Raw genomic sequence first — 22,492 nt, forward strand, 5'->3', positions numbered from 1 at the left:
TCAGACATCATCTGTTTTGTGAATAAATGAAACATTTCTGCTGTCGGAATACTTCTTTACACCTTACTTCCCCATGATATACTACAACATCATAGGTGGAAAGGTGTAAATGTCAAATCCCATAATGTTGGGGAATGGTAATGGCTCACGTCATCAGCAATAGTTGAAAACTTAGGCTCTGCTTCATCAAGACCGGTCTTTTTCACATTGGACTTGATGTTGTGGCAGGGTAGAGAGCGAGGCACATGTTTCATTAAGATGTGCACTCCTCTTAACCCCTTTACCCCCAAGGGTGGTTTGCACGTTAATGACCAGGCCAATCTTTACAATTCTGACCAACTGTTCCTTTATGAGGTAATAACTCTGAAACGCTTCCATGGATCCTGGTGATTCTGACATTGTTTTATCATAACATATTGTACTTCATGATAGTGGTAAAATTTATTTGATATAACTTGTGTTTGTTTGTGAAAAAAAAAACAAATTTGGTGAAAATTTTGAAAATTTCAAAATTTTTCAAGTTTGAATTTTCATGCCCTTAAATCACAGCGATATGGCACACAAAATACTTAAGTAACATTTCCCACATGTTTTCTTTACATCAGCACAATTTTGGAATCAAAATTTTTTTTGTTAGGAAGTTATAAGGGTTAAAATTTAACCAGCGAGTTCTCATTTTTACAGCACCATTTTTTTGGGGGGACCACATCACATTTGAAGTCACTTTGAGGGGTTTATATGATAGAAAATGCCCAAAAGTGATACCATTCTGAAAACTGCACCCTTCAAGATGCTAAAAACCACATTCAAGAAGTTTATTAACCCTCCAGGTGCTTCATAGGAATTTTTAGAATGTTTAAAAAAAATTAACATTTAACTTTTTTAATAAAAAAAATTATGTCAGGTCCAATTTTTTTTATTTCCCAAGAGTAACAGGAGAAATTGGACATCAAAAGTTATTGTGCAATTTGTCCTGAGTACGCTGATACCCCATATGTGGGAGTAAACCACTGTTTTGGCACATGGCAGCTCTCGGGAGGGAGGGAGCACCATTTGTCTTTTTCAACGCAGAATTGGCTGGAATTGAAAACAGACGCCATGTTGCGTTTGGAGAGCACCTGATGTGCCTAAACAGTAAACCCCCACAATTCTAACTCCAACCCTAACCCCAACACACCCCTAACCCTAATTCCAACCCTAGCCCTAAACCTAATGGGAAAATAGAACAAAATAAATATTTTTCCCTAACTAAGGGGGTGATAACGGGGAGTTTGATTTACTATTTATGGCGGTTTTTATGTTTGGCAGCTGTCATACACTAAATGATGCTTTTTATTGCAAAAAATAGTTTTTGCATCACCACATTTTGAGAGCTATGATTTTTCCATATTTTGGCTCACAGAGTCAGGTGAGGTCTTATTTTTTGCGGGACGAGTTGACATTTTTATTGGTACCATTTCCGGGCACATGACATTATTTGATCGCTTTTTATTACGATTTTTGGGAGGCAGAATGAACAAAAACCAGCAATTCATGAATTTCATTTGATAAAGTGGTTTTATATAGAAAATAATTATTTTTGCATCGCTTTATTCTGCGAGCTATAACTTTTTTATTTTTTCACTGATGATGCTGTATGGCGGCTTGTTTTTTGCAGGACAAGATGACATTTTCAGCGGTACTATGTTTATTTTTATCCCGTGTTATTCCACTTTTTGTTTGGCGGTATGATCATAAAGCATTCTTTTTTTGCCTTTTTTTTTTTCAAGGGGTTCACTAAAGGGCTTAACTAGTGGGACAGTTTTATAGGGCGGGTCGTTACGGACGCGGCAATACTAAATATGTGTACTTTTATTGTTTTGGGGTTTTTTACATAAAGAAATGTATTTATTGGGGAATATTTTTTTTTCTTTATTTAGGAATATTTTTAAAAAATTGTAACACTTTTTTTCACTTTTTTACTTTGTCCTAGGGTGAGACATGACTGTATTATATCAGATCGCTGATCTGACACTTTGCAGAGCACTGCAGGACCCGGAAGGACCCCGTGGCCATCTTGGATCCGGGATCCTGCAGGAAGGAGGCCCTCGGAACAACGCGTTCACATCGCGTTGTTCTGAGGGTTTCAGGGAAGCATGCAGGGAGCCCCTGGAACACTGTGATCATGTTTGATCGCAGTGTGCCGGGGGTTAAAGTGCCAGGAGCGGTCCGTGACCACTCCTTGCACATAGTGCCGGGTGTCAGCTGTGATCAACAGCTGGCACCCAGCCACGATCAGTCGCGCAGCCCCTGTGAGGGGCGTCATATGTCAGAAAGGGGTTAATCACGCGAGGTCTGAGGCGACACATGCCTCCGTCTCTTCCTCGATGCAAATTTTATACTTCAGTCAAGCACAGGACTAAGATTTGTGGCGTAAGGTGCCATCATAAATTTGATGAGCAGGGGTCCCGTCATGCCACATCTCCACCTAATTTTCAGAAGCTAGGATAAAGTAGCACGGAAACACCAAAACTCTTAAAAAAATTTACGCAGCCTCTTATTGCAAATTTTTTTGTTTGAATTTTCAAAGCTTTTTACTTTCTGGCGTAAAAGCTTTGATAAATGAGGGCAATACAACTGCAACCCTACCAAAAAGACTATCCGTTTAACAAAGAAATAAGAATGAAGCAGCTCACCCAGAGCGCATACGGTTTGCTGAAGCACGGAACTCGTGCAGTCACACGTGTAGTACTTATGAGAAAAAGGAGATGTGTTCCAGCTTCTTCGAATACAAAAAATTACTAGAAAATGTTTCTTATAAAACCATGGCAATGGCAAAGTTCACATGGCCAAGATATAGTTACGCTTTTTAAACTCTCAAGGCATCCTTTATCAAACTATAGTTTGCTTGTGTGTAAAACTGTCAGGTATAATACATTACAATGCAGAACCATTGCAGCATATTAAATGCAATATTAGATGTTCAAGTCACCAATGAGACATAAAAAAGTAATAAAAAAGAAGATTGAAAAAAGAAAATCAAATGAAAAAAAAACAAAAACTTAGTTGCTACCAATAAATCAGTAATCTGAACTATGAAATTATAATATCTTTGTAAATCTTAAATTATGCCCCAAAATCCACAAACTGCTGTTATATTTCTGGGGCCTGTGAGTCAAGTAGCAGACTAGAGCCACATGTGCAATATTTCTAGATTCTACAGAACCAGAGGAGTCAATACTCAGTTGTGTTTCCGTGATAACATCAGCAAGGTTAAAGCAAGGGGTCTGCACCAGACACACGTTGGCAGGCAGCATGTGATTTTCTGGATTTTATTTTTGATATTCTATCTCTCAATGTTAAAATTAATGTACCCTTAAAATTATAGACTGTTCATGTCTTTGTCAGTGGGCAAACTTACAAAATCAGCAAGTGATCAAATACTTCCCCAGTGTATGGAAAACAGACCTTGTACTTCAGAGATCCCTCCAAGTTTCATCTGATTTTAACTATTACATTGTTTAAGGGGTTGTCTAGGCCTGGGGTTCAAGTCTGCAGTCACTCTATGTTACTGCAGACTTGTGAATCCTCACATTGCACACTGTGTACACTGTCAGGATTCTTCGGTGCCAGCGTCGAGACTGGGCAGGCAGGCCAATTAGATGCCTCCAATGATGGTATCACTTTATCAGTGATAAGCTAATTTACATCTATATGACTTTTTGCTGGTTTTGATTTTGGGCATAGTGCAATTCTATGGAACATTAATGGTGTGGGTCATATTGCCAATGGTTTTTTCTTCATGGGAGAATAATGTTGTTCTTAGTGAAACCGGTATCTTAAAAGGTTAAGTTGATCTCCCATAAATATCATTGGTCGCTATTGGCATATGATTATTAACCCACCCCTTATTAAGGGTATTCTGTTTTGACGTACTTTTGATTTATTTGGGGGTATTTTTGTGGTAGCAATTTTCAATATTGCTTTTTTGGCCCTATATGTACCCCTATAGAAATCCTTAATATTATGGAGGGTCAGTAAGAGATAGTCTACGTGGAGCCGGGGCTCCAGAACAACTTAGGGTGAAACAGTTCCGCTGCTAGGTAGGGCTAGTCATAAATAGGGACCGATAGTATAGTGTAATTTGTCTCTCTATGCACTATGTTGCCATAAAATAATGATTATTCCAGCTACTGTATTTCATCCCCTTTTTTTACATCCTATTGGTGGTTTTTGGCATGAGTTTTCTGAGTATGGTTTATTGAACTCAGCCATTTGTTTGGTCCACAATCTGGTATATTCTAGATACAGAATTCAATAGGGTGAGTAGTGACAGCCGCCGTGGAGCCGGGGCGCCATTTGCGTTCCAAGAGGGTGTCAACCTCCGCTGTCAGGGAGGGAAGAAATATAGGGCCCTACAGGGTCAGATTAGAGTATATACCCCTGCCTGACGTGGTATCATATTTAAGCTGGATTTTTTTGAAATATTAATCAGTTTTTTGTGCCTTTTTGAGATATTTTCTCATTTTTTAAAGATTTGACAATAAAGGATTTTTTAAGAATTAGTTTTTGTTTAGAAGCCATTGGATAACTAATTTGATGAATAGTGATTTTGTGCCTATCATAAGATAGGTAAGTATCTGCCAGTATGACTCATTGAGGACACCATTATTCAAGACCAAATTCCCAATTCCATTTGCTGAATCAAACTTGTAGGAGTCTCCTCCATGCTTCACTGCTGCCTGCAGACCCACATTATTGTGCGACTCTCCAACTCTTCAGCAAAAAAGTTGACTTCTGTTAAAATCAACTATTTCACATTTTGACTAACCTGTCCAGAGCATCTACTGCCATTTTTCTGCATCCCAGTTACTGTGTTTTTATGCATAGTTGAGTCGCTTGGGCTTGTTTATGGCTGCAATTTTTTCAAGAAGACCATTTCTTGCCAGACTTCTCCAAAACAGTACTTGGATGTAGCTGGGTCCCGCTGGTTTTTACCGCTTCTGAGCTGATGAAACTGCTGGACATCTTCTAGTTTTAAAGGGAAAGAAGCATAATGTGCTCACCCCATTTTACACCTCTTCCACCGCTATTTCGGTATCAACAAATGACTGTGTACCAACCTACTTATGAAAATGATGATCTTTATCACCTGTTTGGTATAATTTAGTTACTTATACAGCTTATTCTAATTCTACAAAATCCCTGACTTTGCATACGTAGAAGAAATGATGTTGACAGGGCGGTCATACCAAATACTGATTTGATTTTTCTATTGTTCAATCACTTTGCATTTTGTTAATTGATAAAAAAAACAATTGCACAGTAATATACATATTACCCTCCAATTTTTGGAAATTTTTCTTGTACTCAGCGAGATATTGATTAGAGTCTTACTTTTCAAAGGGGGTAAAACTGCACCTCTGTATACTGTATGCAGTAATTTTTTGAGATGTCCAAATGGCATGAGTTAAAAGAATATCACAGGTTTAAAATGTTAGTCGAAATGTTATTCTAAAATTTTAACCTAAAAATATTAGAATAGTTGTTCTTTTAGGGGGTCTACAACCGGAGATGGGGCAGTCCTTGATTTTCTGATCGTATCTTATTATCTATGTATTAAATCATTTTTTGTAAAGAATAGAAAAAAAATATTTTATTCTTAATTGACATTTTTTCAAACCCCCATCCTTATAAAAAAAAAGGAAAAGAAAAAAAAGTGTTTTATTTTTTTAATTTAACTTGCAAAAATCAAGAGTATTGTTCTGTAAGTTTAATGTGATCTATCATTACGGTCGTTCTCGTCAATTTTCAAAGGAACCAAAACAATAGGTGTAGTTGTGCTATGTGTTTAAAATTTAGGCCACATTTACGGTAAATGAAGATACTTATCTACGTATCAGGATTTTAATGGCAGCTAGTTTGAATAAAATAATGTACGCTTATTTTCATTTGTGTAGGGTAATCACATATATTTATTTTAGATTGTTCTAAAATATGGCTTTAGGAGGCTTGCATTTAAGTATTTAATTGTCCAAGTGTTTATTAAGATTTCTCATTTTTGGTATTTTTTTTGTTACTCATTTTAATTTTTTTTTATCTTTAGAACGACTATCCATAATCACATTCAATAAAGCATAAAAGAGATATGTTAGTATCTCCATTATAAATTTCAGAATTAAATTTGTAAATTGATATAAAATTCAATTAATTAGTTTTAATGTTGGGGAAAAAAAAATATGATCTTTTTGCATAATGTTAAGGACAAATGAATTGTCACTCCATATCCATATAGAGAACACCATTTACTAATTGCAGAGATGCGGTTTAAAACACAGTGTGTCTATAAATGATGGACGTACAAATTCATCTATTAGTTTCGTCAAGGTAGCCATGAATTATATATGCAAAATAGCCTTTGAGCTGTCATGTGATCTCTGAAAACCCTTTCTGTAGACTTAACAATACAAATGCATTTATCTTATCCGTCTCCGATGGTAGTACAGTGGAGGAGATGATTTCAGATGTCACCACTGTCATGTAGATGATTATCACACCAGACTGCCATTGTTACTATTTTATGAGCAAAAAAATAATCATATTAAATTTAAGGGGGTACTAACTTTCTACAGTTAACAACTGAAAATTAAGGAAATGTAATATCTTCTGGTATAACCTTTTTTATTCCTCCCAAGTAAATTTTATTAATGTGATTACTAAAAATATCGCCCTAATGATTGCTGCAGGTTCAACCCCTTGAACCTCCGTCGATCATGAGAATTATGCGATCTGTGACATAACTTCCTAACAAAAAAACATTTTGGTTTCAAAATTGTGCTGATGTAATGTGAAATGTTATTTATTAAGTTTTTTGTGTGCCATATTCTGTGATTTAAGGGCATAAAAATTCAAAGTTGGAAAATTGCGAAATTTTCAAAATTTTCTACAAATTTCCGTTTTTTTCACAAATAAACGCAAGTTATTTGAATGAAACTTTACCACTAAAATGAAGTACAATATGTCACGAGAAAACATTGTCAGAATCACCGGGATCCATGGAAGCATTTCAGAGTTATTACCTCATAAAGGGATAGTGGTCAAAATTGTAAAAATTGGCCCGGTCATGAACGTGCAAACCACCGTTTGGGGATAAGGGGTTAAGAACCGTGCACTCCTTAATAAATCTGGCACATTTTTCCGCTACCGTGCACCAAAGACCGAATAAAAAATGAAAGTCATGGATTATAGTACATTGATGCTATAATTTACTCCACTCCTGTGCTGAAAAGTAGAGTTAATTTGTCGGGCAGTGCTAGGCCAGGCCCCCTCTGCTAAACCAATGTTTCAAAGTTTGCTAAGTTGGTGTAAAAATACCAAGAATTGCCAAATTTTGAGCGCAAAATTTGTCATATTTGCAACACTTTTATGCCAATTTTCTCTAACAAACTTTTGATGAATCAGACCCAGATGGGCTGATTCATTAAGACCAGTTTTTTACTTGGAAGTCCTAGTGAAGGGCTCGCTGGAGTAAAATGTGCCAAATTCGCTAAGAGGTGCGCACTGTTTAATGAATTCAGTGCCTCTTCTGAGTGTCGTGTACCTCTGTGTGTCTTGCAAAAATGCTACTCAAAAATAGCATTTCTGGAGTACAAAACGTCAGCATTTAAAATTTTTTTTACAGAACCGTGCTGGCGGATATGAATGTACAGTAGATTACAGATGCGCCAACTGTCATTTGCCCATTAGTGAATTAGGTGCAGTGTACTACAGTGAGTTCTTCTTTAAAACTAGAACTTGCCATACCAGTCTTAATGAATCACCTCCATTGTCTGCAGAGGAACTGTAGTGACAAAACGTTTGTTAACCCCTTAATGTCCAATGACGGACACAAAGCCGGGACATGTCAGCTGTTATGAACAGCTGACATGTGCCCGCAATAGGCGCGAGCAGAATCGCCGTCCGCCCGCGCCTATTAACTAGTTAAATGCCGCTGTCAATGCTGACAGCGGGCATTTAAATAGCATTTCCGGCCGCCGGGCCGGAAATGACGTCATCGCTGACCCCCGTCACGTGATCGGGGGTCGGCGTCATGTTGCCTGGACAACCAGAGGTCTCTATGAGACCTCTATGGTTGTTCCAGGCATATGGCTTTCAGCGCCACCCGGTGGACGGCGCTGAAAGCACAGCAGTAAATCTGCTACATGTGGGCGATCTGCTCATCGCCCATATGTAGCAGAGCCGATCGGGTTGCGCAAGCTTCTAGCCTCCTATGGAGGCTATTGAAGCATGCCAAAAGTAAAAAAAAAAAAATGTTTCAAAATAAAAAAATTAAAAAAACCTAAAAGTTCAAATCACCCCCCTTTCGCCCCAATCAAAATAAAACAGTAAAAAAAAAATCCCACATACATGTATTAGGTATCGCCGCGTTCAGAATCGCCCGATCTATCAATAAAAAAAAGCATTAACCCGATCGCTAAATGGTGTAGCGAGAAAAAAATTAAAAACGCCAGAATTACGTTTTTTTGGTCACCAAGACATTGCATTAAAATGCAATAACGGGTGATCAAAAGAACATATCTGCACAAAAGTGGTATCATTAAAAACGTCAGTCCGGCACGGAAAAAATAAGCCCTCACCCGACCCCAGATAATGAAAAATGGAGACGCTACGGGTCCTGGAAAATTGCGCAATTTTTTTTTTTTTTTTTTTTAGCAAACTTTGGAATTTTTTTTCACCACTTAGATAAAAGAGGACATAGACATGTTTGGTGTCTATGAACTCGTAATGACCTGGAGAATCATAATGGCAGGTCAGATTTAGCATCTAGTGAACCTAACAAAAAAGCCAAGCAAAAAACAAGTGTGGGATTGCACTTTTTTTGCAATTTCACCGCACTTGGAATTTTTTTCCCGTTTTCGAGTACTCGATATGGTAAAACCAATGATGTCATTTAAAAGTACAACTCTTCCCGCAAAAAATAAGCCCTCACATGGCCATATAAACGGAAAAATAAAAAAGTTATGGCTCTGGAAAGAAGGGGAGGGAAAAATGAAAATGTAAAACCAAAAATACCCCTGGTCATTAAGGGGTTAATCTTGATATATGCTGATGAGCATAAGGATAACAATGTTTTGAACTTTTGACTTTCAGGCTCCATATCTCACTGCCACTTCTGCTTCGACCTTGACACTACCATAATTTTATAAGCAACCATCTTGGCTATCTCATACATAAATTTGACTTGCAGCTATTTTGCGTATAGTTAAAAAGATTCCCGTCACTGCATTGTTACTGTTTTACTATTAATAATCTAAATTTTTTTTTTTATTATTTTGTCAGTATTTTTAAAATCCTTCTTAGCCTTTCAACACTGACAGAATCCTTCTGGGCACCTCTCTACCAGAATCAAGCATGTCTCAATCAAAATCTGATCTCAGGTCTCTTCTACACATTCCCAAAGTTGGTGCATACTAGTCGCCTCAAATGCATGAACAAAAAACATATAGAACAACACCATAGACACACCTAAGAGATCAAAAACCATGTGGTTATGTCTCAAAGGGCATCTTAAATGGACACTCCTGGATACCATATTGCAACACCAAAAGAAAAAAGGAGTACTGCGTCCAACATCACCATAAAATATAGAAATTTATTGACCATTTAGTAGAAACAAGACAACATTAACATAACACATCATATACAAGAAGGATCAGGTAATATAAACTGCCAGTGTCATGATACACAAAATATACTGCTCAAAAAAATAAAGGGAACACTATTCCATTTGCAACAGGCTGTTTGTGTTCCCTTTATTTTTTTGAGCAGGATAGTATAATATAAAAGTGCTGAGTGCTCAAATAGATATGGGTTTATTACTGGGACTCAGTAATTTGTGGGGATCAAAAAAGGTGCGCATCCCATAAATGGTCCCCATCACCCAGCGCAATAGTGCTTACCCATATTTAGGTTAGGACACGAGCAGTGCCACCACCGACACGCGTTTCGCCTCTTTCTTTCTTGTAGGATACTCACATATAGCCCAGCATTGAGACCACCATCAATCCTGGTCAAGTATCCAACGTCTTTGACTGTGAAACAACCCAGTATCAGGCTTCCTCCACCGAATTTGACAGTTCCTTTAATTTCTCAATCCGTTAGCCCCTTTTTACTTTATTTAATCCAGACCCATTTACACCCATCAGGGCTTAGTCTATTGGCTTTCGTCTCATTGCTCCAAATCACTCGTTTCCAAACTTCTACTGTCAAGGTTTCTACACGTTTTTTCAGGACACCTTTCCAAACTTGTATAACATGCGTCGCATGGTGCTTGCATTGATGTCTGTGATCTCACAAATTACAAAGCATACGAGCCACCTCCACTGCCATGTTTATCACGCCAGAACTGATAGATCATGTAATGAGCCGACTTGTTGACGCCTATATTTTGCCCAGACGTCCACCTCTTAGCCATTGAATGGATGAACAGATTTCATTTCGTATTTTCCAACTGTCATTGGAAAAGTGGCAATTCTCTTGGCCAAGAGACCGTTATCAATGAGCTGGATGATGCTGTTTCTCTTTATTTGGGAAATCTTCTTCATGACTACTCCTTGATTTAAACCAGTGGACGTTCACTTGGGAATCAACTTAATAACACACTGAGCTATTAGTGAATGTGAGAACAGGTTTTATTTTGTAGTTTACAGGAAGAAAAAGATTTTTCTACCACCAGGAGCAAAACAGCAACAATGTAGTGACATGACAAGAATCTACATAACTAATCATATGCAAAATAGTTGCAAATAAAATGTATGCATGACATAGCCAGATAATTGTCTATATTTACTATCTAACATCTTCTGTTCTTACCGGCACAGTTCTGGTCTCATGCTGTCTTATTGTGACCCCAACTTCTGACGTCCAGAAGTCAGAGATTACAGTCACAAGCCCTCAATGTAAGTCTATGAGAGCCTCGTTCTGGCTCTCATAGACTTACATTGAGTTGTGACATCCGAATTGCTCCAGCAAACACTGAAGCGATCCTGCGGGTCACAAACTGCTGGACAATGACCGGAGAGGCGCTGATAAAAGAAGAAGAAAGAAGCTGATAAATACAAGACTAAGTGAACTTAGATTGGAAGCACCACTCCAGCGCTGCAATAAAAAAACCCGATGAAGTGGTGCTGTAAGGACACCGCTAAGCTAACCTGTGTAGATCTATTGGCCCTGTAAGGCTCCTCGAGAAAAAATATCCAAACAGCCTTTTCACAATGGAAGAGAAAAGGGTCTCTAATTACACCGATAGGAAGTAACAGTCTTATAAGTCCATATCAAACCATTAAAGAGCCTTACCATATGACATAGGATATAAAGTCTTAGGACCATGTCTGTAACATTCTGTGGAATATGATGGCACTATATAAGTGAAATATTAATAATAATTAATAAAGCATACAGCTGAATTTGGGTTTTTCACCTCATAACTACAAAGTAGGAGACTAGTTGCCTGAGTGAGAGGAATTAGTCTGTGGTCTAAAAAGTTAAATTTCTACTTACAAAAACTTCCAAATTGATCTAGGGAGATGTATTGGCCATGCAATGCTCTATGGGAAATTAAGTATGCAAATAACCTCTTCACAGAGGAGGTGAACTGGGTTTCGTATGTTACCTATTCACAGTCTCCTTAAAGGGTTTATCCAGGACTAAATTATTTTTTTACTATAAGTCAAAAAACTAACAGGTATATAGAGTAGTTGCAAACTACCTGCTTGTTCTACCCGGCGCTGGCTCAAAGAGGTCCTGCCGCCGATTTAGCTGTTCCACATTAACAAAGCAGCTCTTCTTCTACCGGGCTGCTCTGTCAATGGGATGTGATTGCTGATGTCATGATGACTGACAGCCAGTTCCCCAGCAGGGAGAGAGCCGACTCACAATCAGCATGACAGCGGCAATCACGCCTCATCAGCAGAGCAGAAGAGAAGCCGCTGCTCTGTTGATGTGATGTTAGCAGAAACTGCAGAATCTCAACCAGTGCAGTGCAGAACAAGCAAATGGTTAGCAACTGCCTGCCTGTTTAGTTCGTAGGCCAGGATCACACATGCGAGAAACTCAGACAAGTCTCGCATCTTAATAACCGGCACTGCCGCCGGCTCTCGGGAGCGGAGCGTGCAGCTGCATGTCTTTCTTTGCAGCCACACGATTCACTCCCGAGTGCTGGAGGCAGTGCCAGGTATTAAGATGCGAGACTCGTCCGAGTTTCTCGCATGTGTGATCCCGGCCCTAGGCCCACAGTAAAAAAATGAATGTAGACCCCTTTAAGGAGAAACTTTACCTCGTAGATCAACAAGAGAAGTGTGCAAACACCACCGTTTTCCGCCACCAAAGTATTCATTTGCCGGAACCATCAACTGATGGCTAAAGACAGATGGGTCAACCCCATTAAGAGGGAAACACTCTTGGATCTGAAAGGATTTGTATCAATGAAATGTTATCCAGTCTCGATATTTCTATTATGGTGCAATAAATTGACATTTTGGTTATATGGATTGCTATAATACTTTTAGCGAAAATGTGATTTCCAGGTTTTCGTTGCTGAGACGCTTATAGACCTGTACCAGAACATCTATCCCTGCTTCCGTTGCAAACCACACAACATTAGGAAGTTATCGGCAAACTGGGGAGTGAGATAGAAAGCTTCTCAATTTCTGCTCACTGACAATCTTTTCTTTCCCATTGCAAGCATGCGGCAAACAGCAGATGCGTTTCATGAGCTCGGTTACTGCTCTCTATTACACGGCTGTATGCGTGACACAGGAGAACTATCGCTCATCACGTTTAGCTATTAGAGCTGCAAATGCTTTCTCAGTTCAGTTGCAGCAGATTGCTATAAGGAATGAGGATGGTGCTGTGATATGGCGCGTTCATGGCTTTGTGATACACTAGAAATGTTCCATTACCGTGTGTATAATGTATAAGCATCACAATCAGAAACTGATCCAGAGATGAGCCACACGGCATCGACACTACTCATGTCTTCATAGATCTCTTTACCATGAACTAAATAACATGTAGCTCTCTCTCCTTATACAGTACTATGCCCCAGCTGCTGCAGAATGTCGTAATATACTACTTACCAGCCACAGGTCATCATAATAATACTCCTCGAATGCTGCAGTTTTCTTGCCAGTAAGTTAGATATCTATCAGTGGTGAACCGGAGGCTCAGTTTACTCTTCATAAAGAAGTTCTGCACCAGCTGTGGGGTGTATTTAATTGTCCTTTCTATGGAATATGTTGTGTGACATGGATAAATGTGCTTGTGTTTTTATTCTTTCATGTAAAACCCCCACCCAATTATAATGCCTCCTATCATCACTTACAGTGAGCAGTTGCTATAACATTATGAACTTCATGTGAAGCAGGAGTGAAGATCCCTACTGGATAGTATTTTTTACTTATGTATATAGCACCATTGATTCCATGGTGCTTTACATGAGAAAGGGTTACATCAAAATACAAATATCACTTACAGTAGACAAACTAAAACTGGTAGATTGGTACAGAGGGAAGAGGACCCTGCCTTTGGGGCGTACATTCTACAGGATGATGGGGAAGGAGACAGCATGTGTTGAGGTGGCAGTGTGGTCACTTCAGGTTGTAAGCTTTCTTAAAGAGATGGGTTTTCAGGTTCCGTCTAAAGGATCCGAATGTGGCGGATAATCGTACGTGTTGGGACACAGAATTCCAAAGGTTGGGGATATTCAGGAGAAGTCTTGGTGGAGATTTGGTGAGTAACAAATAAGTGTGGTGGAGAGAAGGAGGTCTTGGGAGGACTGGAGATTACATGAGGGAAGGTGTCGGGAGATTAGTTTGGAGATATACGGAAGAGAAAGGTTATGGATGGCTTTGTAGGTCAGTGTTAGTAGTTTGAACTGGTCAGTGTTAGTAGTTTGAACTGGATATGCTGGGAAATTGGGAGCAAGTGAAAGGATTTGAAAAGGGGTGAAGCAGGAGAGTAGCGAGGAGAGAGATTAGTTAGGTAACAGAGTTAAGGATGGACTAGAGAGGTACAAGAGTGTTAGAAGGTAGGCCACAAAGGAGGATGTTGCAGTAGTCAAGGCAGGAGATGATTAGGGCAAGTACAAGCATTTCAGTAGATTGAGGGTTGAGGAAAAGACGGATTCTGGAAATATTTTTTTGCTGGTAGCGACAGGTGGTGGCGAGAGCTTGGATGTTTGGTTTGAATGACAGTGCAGAGTCAAGGGTTACTCCAAGGCAGTGAATGTCCGGTACAGGGGAAAGCGAGATGTCATTCATTGTGATAGATAGATCAGGTAAGAAAGGTATGCAAGATTGAGAAAAGATAACTAGTTCACATTTGTCCACATTGAGCAGCTTGAGGAAGCGAGAGAAGAATAAGGAGGATATGGCTGATAGACACTCTGGGATTTTGGAGAGCAGAAAGGTGACATCTGGGCCAGATAGGTAGATCTGAGTGTCATCAGCATATACAGTTGAGCTCAAAAGTTTACATATCCTGCATTCATCTTTCCTTCAACTTTGACCAAGTTTCCTGTGCCTTTGTTGCTCACACATCCTCAAAACATCAGCGATCCACCTCCGTGCTATAGGAATGGTGTTCCTTTCATCATAGGCCTTGTTGACCTCTCTCCAAATGTAATGTTTATCGTTGATCTCGTTTGATCTCGTCACTCCAAATTACCTTGCTCCAGAAGTTTTGAGGCTTGTCCCTGTGCAGTTTTGCTTATTGTAGGCTAGATACTTTGTGGCATTTGCGCAGTAATGGGTTTCTTCTGGCGACTTGACCATGCAGCCCATTTTTCTTCAAGTGCCTCCTTATTGTGCATCTTGAAACAACCACACCACTAGTTTTCAGAGAGTCCTGTATTTCAGCTGATGTTATTTGTTGGTTTTTCTTTGCATCCTGGACAATTTTCCTGGCAGTTGTGTATGACATTTTTGTTGGTCTACCTGACCGTGGTTTTGTTTTTACAAAGCCCCTGATTTTCCATTTGTTAATCACAGTTTGAACGCTGCTGACTGACATTAGCAATTCCTTGGCTATCTTTTTGTATCCCTTTCCTGTTTTATACAGTTCAACTACCTTTTCCCATAGCTCCGTTGACAATTCTTTTGCTTTCCCCATGACTCACAATCCAGAAATGTCAGGGCTGGATGAAAAATGCAAGAGTCTGTCTGGATCCTAGAAACTCACTCAGCACACACTGATTACAAGCAAACAGGTCACAGGTGAGGATGTTACCTTTAGTAGCCATTCAAATCATTTGTGTCAACTTCTGTGCATGTTATTAGGCCAAAATCACCAGAGTATGTGAACTTTTGATCAGGGTCATTTGGATGTTTTGGGTTGTCATTATGATTTAAAAAGAGAAAACACATTAGTTTGACAATAAATGGCTTCACCCAACCACTAACCATGAGTGGAGAAAAAGTTTTGGTGTTATCATTCATATTCTCTGAAAAAAGGCCAAGATAAAGAAATTCTGCTGGGGTATGTAAACTTTTGAGCACAACTGTAGATGGTACTGGAAGCCATAGGACTTTATGAGTTGTCCTAGGCCAAAGGTATAGATAGAGAAGAGTAGAGGTCCTAGGACAGAGCCTTCAGGGACACCAACAGAGAGAAGGTGAGATGAGGAGGTAGTGTGGGAGTAGGAGATGCTAAATGTGCCGTTGGTAAGGTATGAGGAGATCCTGGATAGGACAAGGTATTTGATGCCAAAGGAAGAGAGGATCTGTAGTAGGAGGCAGTGGTCAACTGTGTCGAAAGCAGAGGACAGGTCTAGAAGGAGGAATATAGAGAATTGTCTGTTAGCTTTGGCTGTAAGTAAGTCGTTAATGATTTTGTACAAGGCAGTTTCAGTGGAATGACGGGGACGGAAGCCAGATTGTAGGCGGTCAAAGAGTGAGTTAGATGAAAAGTGAGAGGGAAGTTCAGCGTGGACGTACTGCTCTAGGAGTTTGGAAGTAAATGGGAGCAGCGATGTGGGGTTATAGCGGTTGGGTCAAGGAATGGCTTTTTGAGGATAGGTGTGATTGTGGCATGTTTGAAAGCAGAGGGAAAGGTACCAGAAGTTAGTGATAGGCTGAAAAGATGGGTTAGCGATGGGATAAGTGTGGTGGTGAGATTGGTGAAGAGGTGGGATGGGGTCAAGTACACAAGTGGTGAGGTGTGATTTGGAGAGGAGATGAGTAAGTTCTCCTTCACTGATGTTGGAGAGGGACGTTATGGGGTAAGGGCATTGGTCTGGTAAACAAGGGGGTTGTGGTGGTTGAGCAATAAATACTTGCCTTGTTTGATCTATCTTATTTTTGAAGTGCGTGGCAAAGTCCTCGGCAGAGATTAGGGAAGTCGGAGGGGCCAGTGGTGGCCGGAGGAGGGAGTTAATTGCTGAATGACTGTTTGGGGTTGCAGGATAAGGAAGATACAAGGGTTGTAAAGTAGGCCTGTTTAGCAGAGGAGAGGGCTGATTTGAATGCGAGTGTTGCTTGTTTGAATGCAGTGAAGTCACCTTGCGAATGATTTTTCTTCTAACACCACTCTGCAACCCTGAATAATTGCCACAGCTTTTTAGTGATATTATTGTGCCAGGGTTGTCTATTGATTTGTTGCACTCTGTTATGCATGAGAGGAGCAACTGATTCGAAAGTTGATGCGAGAGTGGCATTGTAAAAAGTAGTGGCAGTGTCTGTGTCGTGGAGTGAAGATATAGATATCAGTGGTAGAATAGAGTTTGAGAGTGTCGAAATGTGTGCGGTTTCTGCGGGGGTGTGCTACTTGCTGGATATAGGTGACATATGAAGAGGACAGTGATGAGACCGTGACTAGATGGTGGTGAGATAAAAAGAGAGGGGAGGTTGGAAAGTTAGGTAGGGTGCAGAGACGGGTGAAGACCAGGTCTAATGTGTGTCTGTCTGTGTGGGTGGCTGAGGAGGACCACTGAGCAAGTCCAAAAGATGAAGTGAATAGCAGGAGTTTGGAGGCTGCTGACTGACAGGTGTCAATGGGGATATTGAAGGAAAAACAAGGGAGGGGGCGCAGACATAGGGCTTCACCTGGTATAAATCAATGAAAATGAAAAAAGTACTCTGAAGTACTCACCCTTTATGGGTTGTGTTCAGACACAACCACTCACAACATTTTTTGCAGAACTCTGTATTGTAACCTGAAGAAGAGGTTCGGTTTGTCTCCTCGAAACTCGTAGTTTTTGTAGTACATTCAATAAAGGACTTGAAAGATTTATATGGATTTCTGAAAAATTCGTGTCACTGTAGCAGCGCGGTTGCTCAGAAGGGCTTTTCTTGATCCTCAACTTGTGAATGGGGATATTGAAGTCAGTCATGATGATGGTGAGAATGTCAGCAGAGAGAAAGTGAAGAAGCCATGCATGATATGCATGAATATATTTTTTTAAAAGTAGATGTACAGTATGTGACATCAGAAAATGGCCTATTTTATCAGGTTTTTATGTTAATTTTTATTTTTTTACATTTTTGGAAGGTTTTTTTTCACATCATAATTTGAAAACTAATGTAAAAAGGAATTACTGGTCACTGGGCTATACTAGATTCCTACTCCCTGTTTTTTTGTTTTTCAGGAAAATTAACTTGTATATTAGGAGCAGTAAACTAAGACCTTAACTTTTGCATTGATACATCTAATTAACGTGTGGAAAAAAAAAAGGAGAAAAGCACAAAAACCTGATTTAAACTATAGAAAATTTCTGACAATACGGTACTTTTAAGTCACATCAACCTGGGATGTCTTTATAAGCTCATTTTCAACCGGTAGCTGTGCTTTCATTAAGGCACACAGTCACCATTTTAACATTATTGATCTGCAGGATTTTTGAACATGACATGTTCTCTTTAAGCATCTCTGTCACCAGATTTAACAATATAAACTATATTCATTAATAAACAGCTCTCTTGAACTTGACAAGACAGGTGTTCATACCTTGAAAATTCATATCAGAACGGCTGTACAACCCTGATAGTAAGATGAGAATTTAATGAGTTCAGCTTTAGAATGAACTAGCCAAATTGACAGCTGCAGCTTGTGCTGAGCAGTGTGAGATCTCCTCAGTAGCAGGGAGGAGGGACAGTGAGGAGCTGTCAGTCAGGCTACATGGGTGGAAATTGATTCACACTTTCCCAAAGGATTATTCACAGCCGTTCTGACATGGATTTTGAAAGTATATGTAGCGTCTTTGTCAGATGTGAGAGATCTATTTATTAATGTATACAGTTTGTATAATGAATTCTGGTGGCAGATTCACTTCTGTCTCACTAACCCTCTATTGAGAATGTGGTTCAACTGGATCTAAGGAAAGCAGAAAGGGTCAACCTATTTTGTCTCTGCTAGTGGCCAGTGTGAAAACCTCAATATTTTAAGATTTGTTATTTAAAGAAGCACTCCCTGCAAAATTTTATTTTCTTATTGTTAGGTGTCGGGTTTCTGCGTCTGCTCTGCAGGAATCCAGAGCCTCACATTCTGCGGTCTCCTGCTGTCTATCTACTGCAGAGGAGATTACTTTGCAGCAGTCCGCTCCAGAGACTAAGTCCCTCTTTGCTCCTACTGGGCATGCTCACAAGACGATCTCCCATTGGAGATCGGGAGTCATATGCTCAGGTCCTGTTTCTGATCTCATTGGTCCCTCTCGGAGATCTGGAAGGTCCCGCACGGCTATAAAAAGCACTCATGACTGTTCGGCCATGCGCTAGTATAGGCTATACTTGCTAGATGTGTGAATGGTGACGGATGTATGATTCTGGTGACTGACTCATTTGAAACCCCTTCCCTCTGATATTACGCATGTGGATAGGGAATTAGTTCAGCAGTCAGCGCCAGTCAGTGGCAAGCCTGAGGCCACAGTGCACACCGCACCTCTACGCTAGCATCCGACATAGCGCTTGCTTTCTAGCTTTGTCGTCGAGTGGCAGTGTCCTACGCCGCGCTGCAGTTGCAGCCCTTCTTGACGCTCGCAGTAGCGACGCCACACACACGGTAGGTCTAGACGGACGCAGCTCCTCTGTCTTAGGTCCTGCTTCTGTGACCAGATACCGTGTGTGCATTTACCTGAGGCCTGTGACACTAACAGGCTCAGCATTTTTGTATGTTTATGTTGCGGCGCCTCTGTGTGTGAACAGAGCCCGCTCTGCGCACTTCGGGTGAAGTTGAACCCGTGCGCATTATACCTCCATATTGCTCGTCTGTCATTACCTAGCAGTGGTGTAACACATACTGCACGGTGGACCCCGAGCGGCGAACGCACTTTATTAGTTATTTTTATTTAGTGCGTTCCGCCGTTCCTAACACATTATAATTCAGTCATCATATTATAGAGAGCTATGTACTTACAACTGCTCATTTTGCCTTTCTACCCAGCTAATTTTTATCTTTTCCATTAGGTCTATGACATTACATGATTAAAAGCAGTCTAGCTTAGTCCTTCTTAGTCTGCTTTTAATTGTGTGATGTCACAGATCTAATGGAAAAGAGAATATATAGAAATAGGAAGTATCTTTTCCCTACATGAATTATCATTAGAACTTCAATTCTATGTCACTGCAAAGTCCCTGATTGGGGGGGGAGCAGCTAGGTCAGGAGTTGAAGAGGGGAATGATAAATACAGGGAACATTGACTTCCTGTCTCTACATAGAGCTTGGAAGTATTCAGCAAGTCATTCTTCAATCAGGTGGTGTCATAGACCTAATGGTAAAGAGAAGAATTAGCTGGGTGGAAAGGGAAAATGAGCAATTGTAAGCACACAGTGCTATATAATATGATGACTACAATATATTAATGGTATTGTGCACAACTAGGGACAACCTCTTCTTGATCTGTTTGGCTCCCTTAAAATAAAAAAGCCTATACGCACCTCCCGTACCAGCAGTGTCGGCACACACTGTATCTGGGCTCTCGTGTGGTTGCATGACACATTGTGCCCAGCGCCCAGTCAGCTCTGGCATCACTGTCCTTGCTTTCAGACAAACTGAACATGAAGAGGAAGTCAGAGAGCAGATTTATCCCTGGCTTCTTCTTCATGTTCAATTTGTCTGAAGGCGAGGACTGTGACGCCAATGGGTCGCCCCTCACACCCAGGGCAGCGGGGTACCCAGTATCGGGCCGGTGTCGGGGAATGTGTCACAGCAGCGGCGACCCGTTCCGTGGCCCTGGGCGCCCAATATCAATGGCGGTGATGTTAATGGTATTAAAGTTTATTTGAATAGTTTGTGACGCCACCCGTGGTGTTTGGCAAGGGAGATAGTAAGCCAACGCTGCATGCAGATCCGCTGGGACTGATGATGTGGTGCAGCAAAAATGGTATAGCTCCCCACAGGTGGAGCTGTAGTCCCAGGGCAGTGTAGGTGCAATAGATGAGGAGAGGCGCAGAATGGTATAGATGCTGGTACCCAGATGTAGAGGTGCTGACGGTGTTAGCGACGAATGAATGGAGGACACCAGGGCTTGTAGTTTCAAAGCTTTACTCATAGTTCGTGGTACCTACTGGTGCCCGCCTCCGTGCCGTGTCCTCCGGGGTAGAGACTCAATCAACCTCCCGGGCAAGTCAGGGTACTCCTCTCGAACACTCCGCCAACATGTGCCTTTCCTGAACGACTCCTCTATTGCGCCTTTTAATGTGAAGAGCTCCAGTACCGTAGTTATCTGGAATTCCTCCTGTCAGATGTTCCTAGAACCTTACTTGTATGACAGAAAGCTGTAGCCTCTATTGGGGACTCCTCTCAGAGTCCTCGCTCGCAAATCGGTTGCTGTTGTGTCCCAAGTCTTGGATGGGAGTAGTGCATTTACAGCCAACTACTCCACCGGTGTCTGCTGCAGAACCATAAGTGTCCATACAACCTCGGGGACCGGGCCCCGACCTATAGGCAGGGTTCCTCTTCCAACCCACAACTCCTCTCTGTTCTCCTACTTCTTTGTTCCGCGCTGTTCCTTCTCCCTCTTATGGAAGCTTAGGTTGCAGGTCTACGTCTTTCTCCTTCTCTTCTCTTTCACGTGCCAGCTGGCTCAGATCACTGAGGCAGCTGCAGCACTCTTTCTAAACTGAACTCAAACTGAACTCAAAACTAACTTCAGAACTGAACTCCTCTCGCCTGACCTCCCGTCAGACTGACCTACACTTCTTCACTTTCCCCCTCTTTTATAGTAACTCCACCCACCTCCCAGCACATCTCGTGTTACGAAGCAGGGTTCCACGAAGGGTGCTCTGCTACCCCCAGCCTGAAGCTGCTAGGCTGACCTACTGAACTATCCTGTGTGTGGGATGCAGGTGTTGGAGTGTGGAAAGGAGTTCCCAACTTACCTAGTTGGTGGGGCACTACACCTTAGGAGAAGGTGCAGTATCTCTGTGGCGACTGAGCCTCAGGGGCGCCACACCAACACTGGTTGGGCGCTGGGCACAGTGTGTCATGCAGCCCCACGAAAAGCCCGATACCGTGAGTGTCGACACTGCTGGAAATGCTCTGGCACAGGAAGTGAGTATAGACTTTTATTTTATTAGGGCCAAATATTTAGATCAAGAAGAGGTTGTCCCTAGTAGTGGACAACCCCCTTTAAGAGGATAAAATCGTTGACGGGAGTGTTTCTTTAATGTGAGTAGTTATGGAAAAATGAATAAAAAAAAGACAGCAAAACTTTTTAAAAAAATCCTATAACATAAAGTCTAATTTAGGCAATTAGAAAGTTAAATAACACTTCATTTCCATAATGGAACTTGGGACTAAACGAGTGTAACCAATATTGTGCCCATGTCTGTTCTGACTTATTAGGTTCTACTCATTTCCAAATATTTTGAATAATTAGGATTTTAAAATGCAATTTCATTTTTCCCCCCCCAGGTATCTGGCCCTCTGAAGAAGTATTGGCCTACTATTGTCTGAAACACAAAGACCAGTTCAGGTGAGGAGTAATGTGCTTGCATGTACCGTAGTCGTAATGTCTCCTTTCTATTAGATTGCTTATGATGTATGGAAAAAAAAAAGTACAAAGTGACAACGTGTTGCTGCTAACAAGTCGTGCTGAACTGCCTGTAGGTACTAATATTGCACAGCAAGCTTTGCTGTACGTCAAAGAATTCTGATTTCCACTTGAGGCATTTTATTTCACTTTGATTTTTTGGGAAACAAAAGTGAGTCTTCAGTCAATCAATGCGTATTGTGAAGGTCAGGGAGAATAACAGGCATTTAGTCAACTCTTTTCTGTCATTAGAACTATTGAGCATTAGGCAATAAAAATACCATATCATTTATTTGTGTCTGCCGGCAATGGTCATATCAGCAGACTGTGTATTTTTCCTACTTTTAATACCTTGGTGCCGTGCCAGCACTGAAGCAATTCCCTTTTAAAAGGCCCAATATAGTCCTTCCCACCGGGGAGAAGTAGACCATGCTCCTTTTGTAAACTCTTCGACAGTCACACAGTTCTTAATTGTAACGTGATATTGCTCGC

The 22,492-nt window shown here is 40.8% G+C and overlaps 1 protein-coding gene across 7 annotated transcripts in view; it reads left to right on the top strand.

Annotated features, from left to right (window-relative positions):
- The window catches only part of CAMKMT (calmodulin-lysine N-methyltransferase), a 516,624-nt gene that overhangs the window by 373,749 nt on the left and 120,383 nt on the right, over positions 1-22,492 (top strand). For all 7 annotated transcript variants that reach the window (XR_012227535.1, XM_073564195.1, XM_073564197.1 and 4 more), the window contains exon 4: positions 21,883-21,943. Coding sequence is in view for 6 of the 7 variants with exons in the window: in XM_073564195.1 (XP_073420296.1) it covers positions 21,883-21,943 (61 nt within the window). In the remaining variant the exon portion in view is untranslated. The remainder of the gene's footprint in view (positions 1-21,882; positions 21,944-22,492) is intronic.

This window comes from Dendrobates tinctorius, unplaced genomic scaffold, assembly GCF_039654945.1.
Source record: "Dendrobates tinctorius isolate UK_male_01 unplaced genomic scaffold, ASM3965494v1 ptg000434l, whole genome shotgun sequence".
Classification (NCBI taxonomy): Eukaryota; Metazoa; Chordata; class Amphibia; order Anura; family Dendrobatidae; genus Dendrobates; species Dendrobates tinctorius.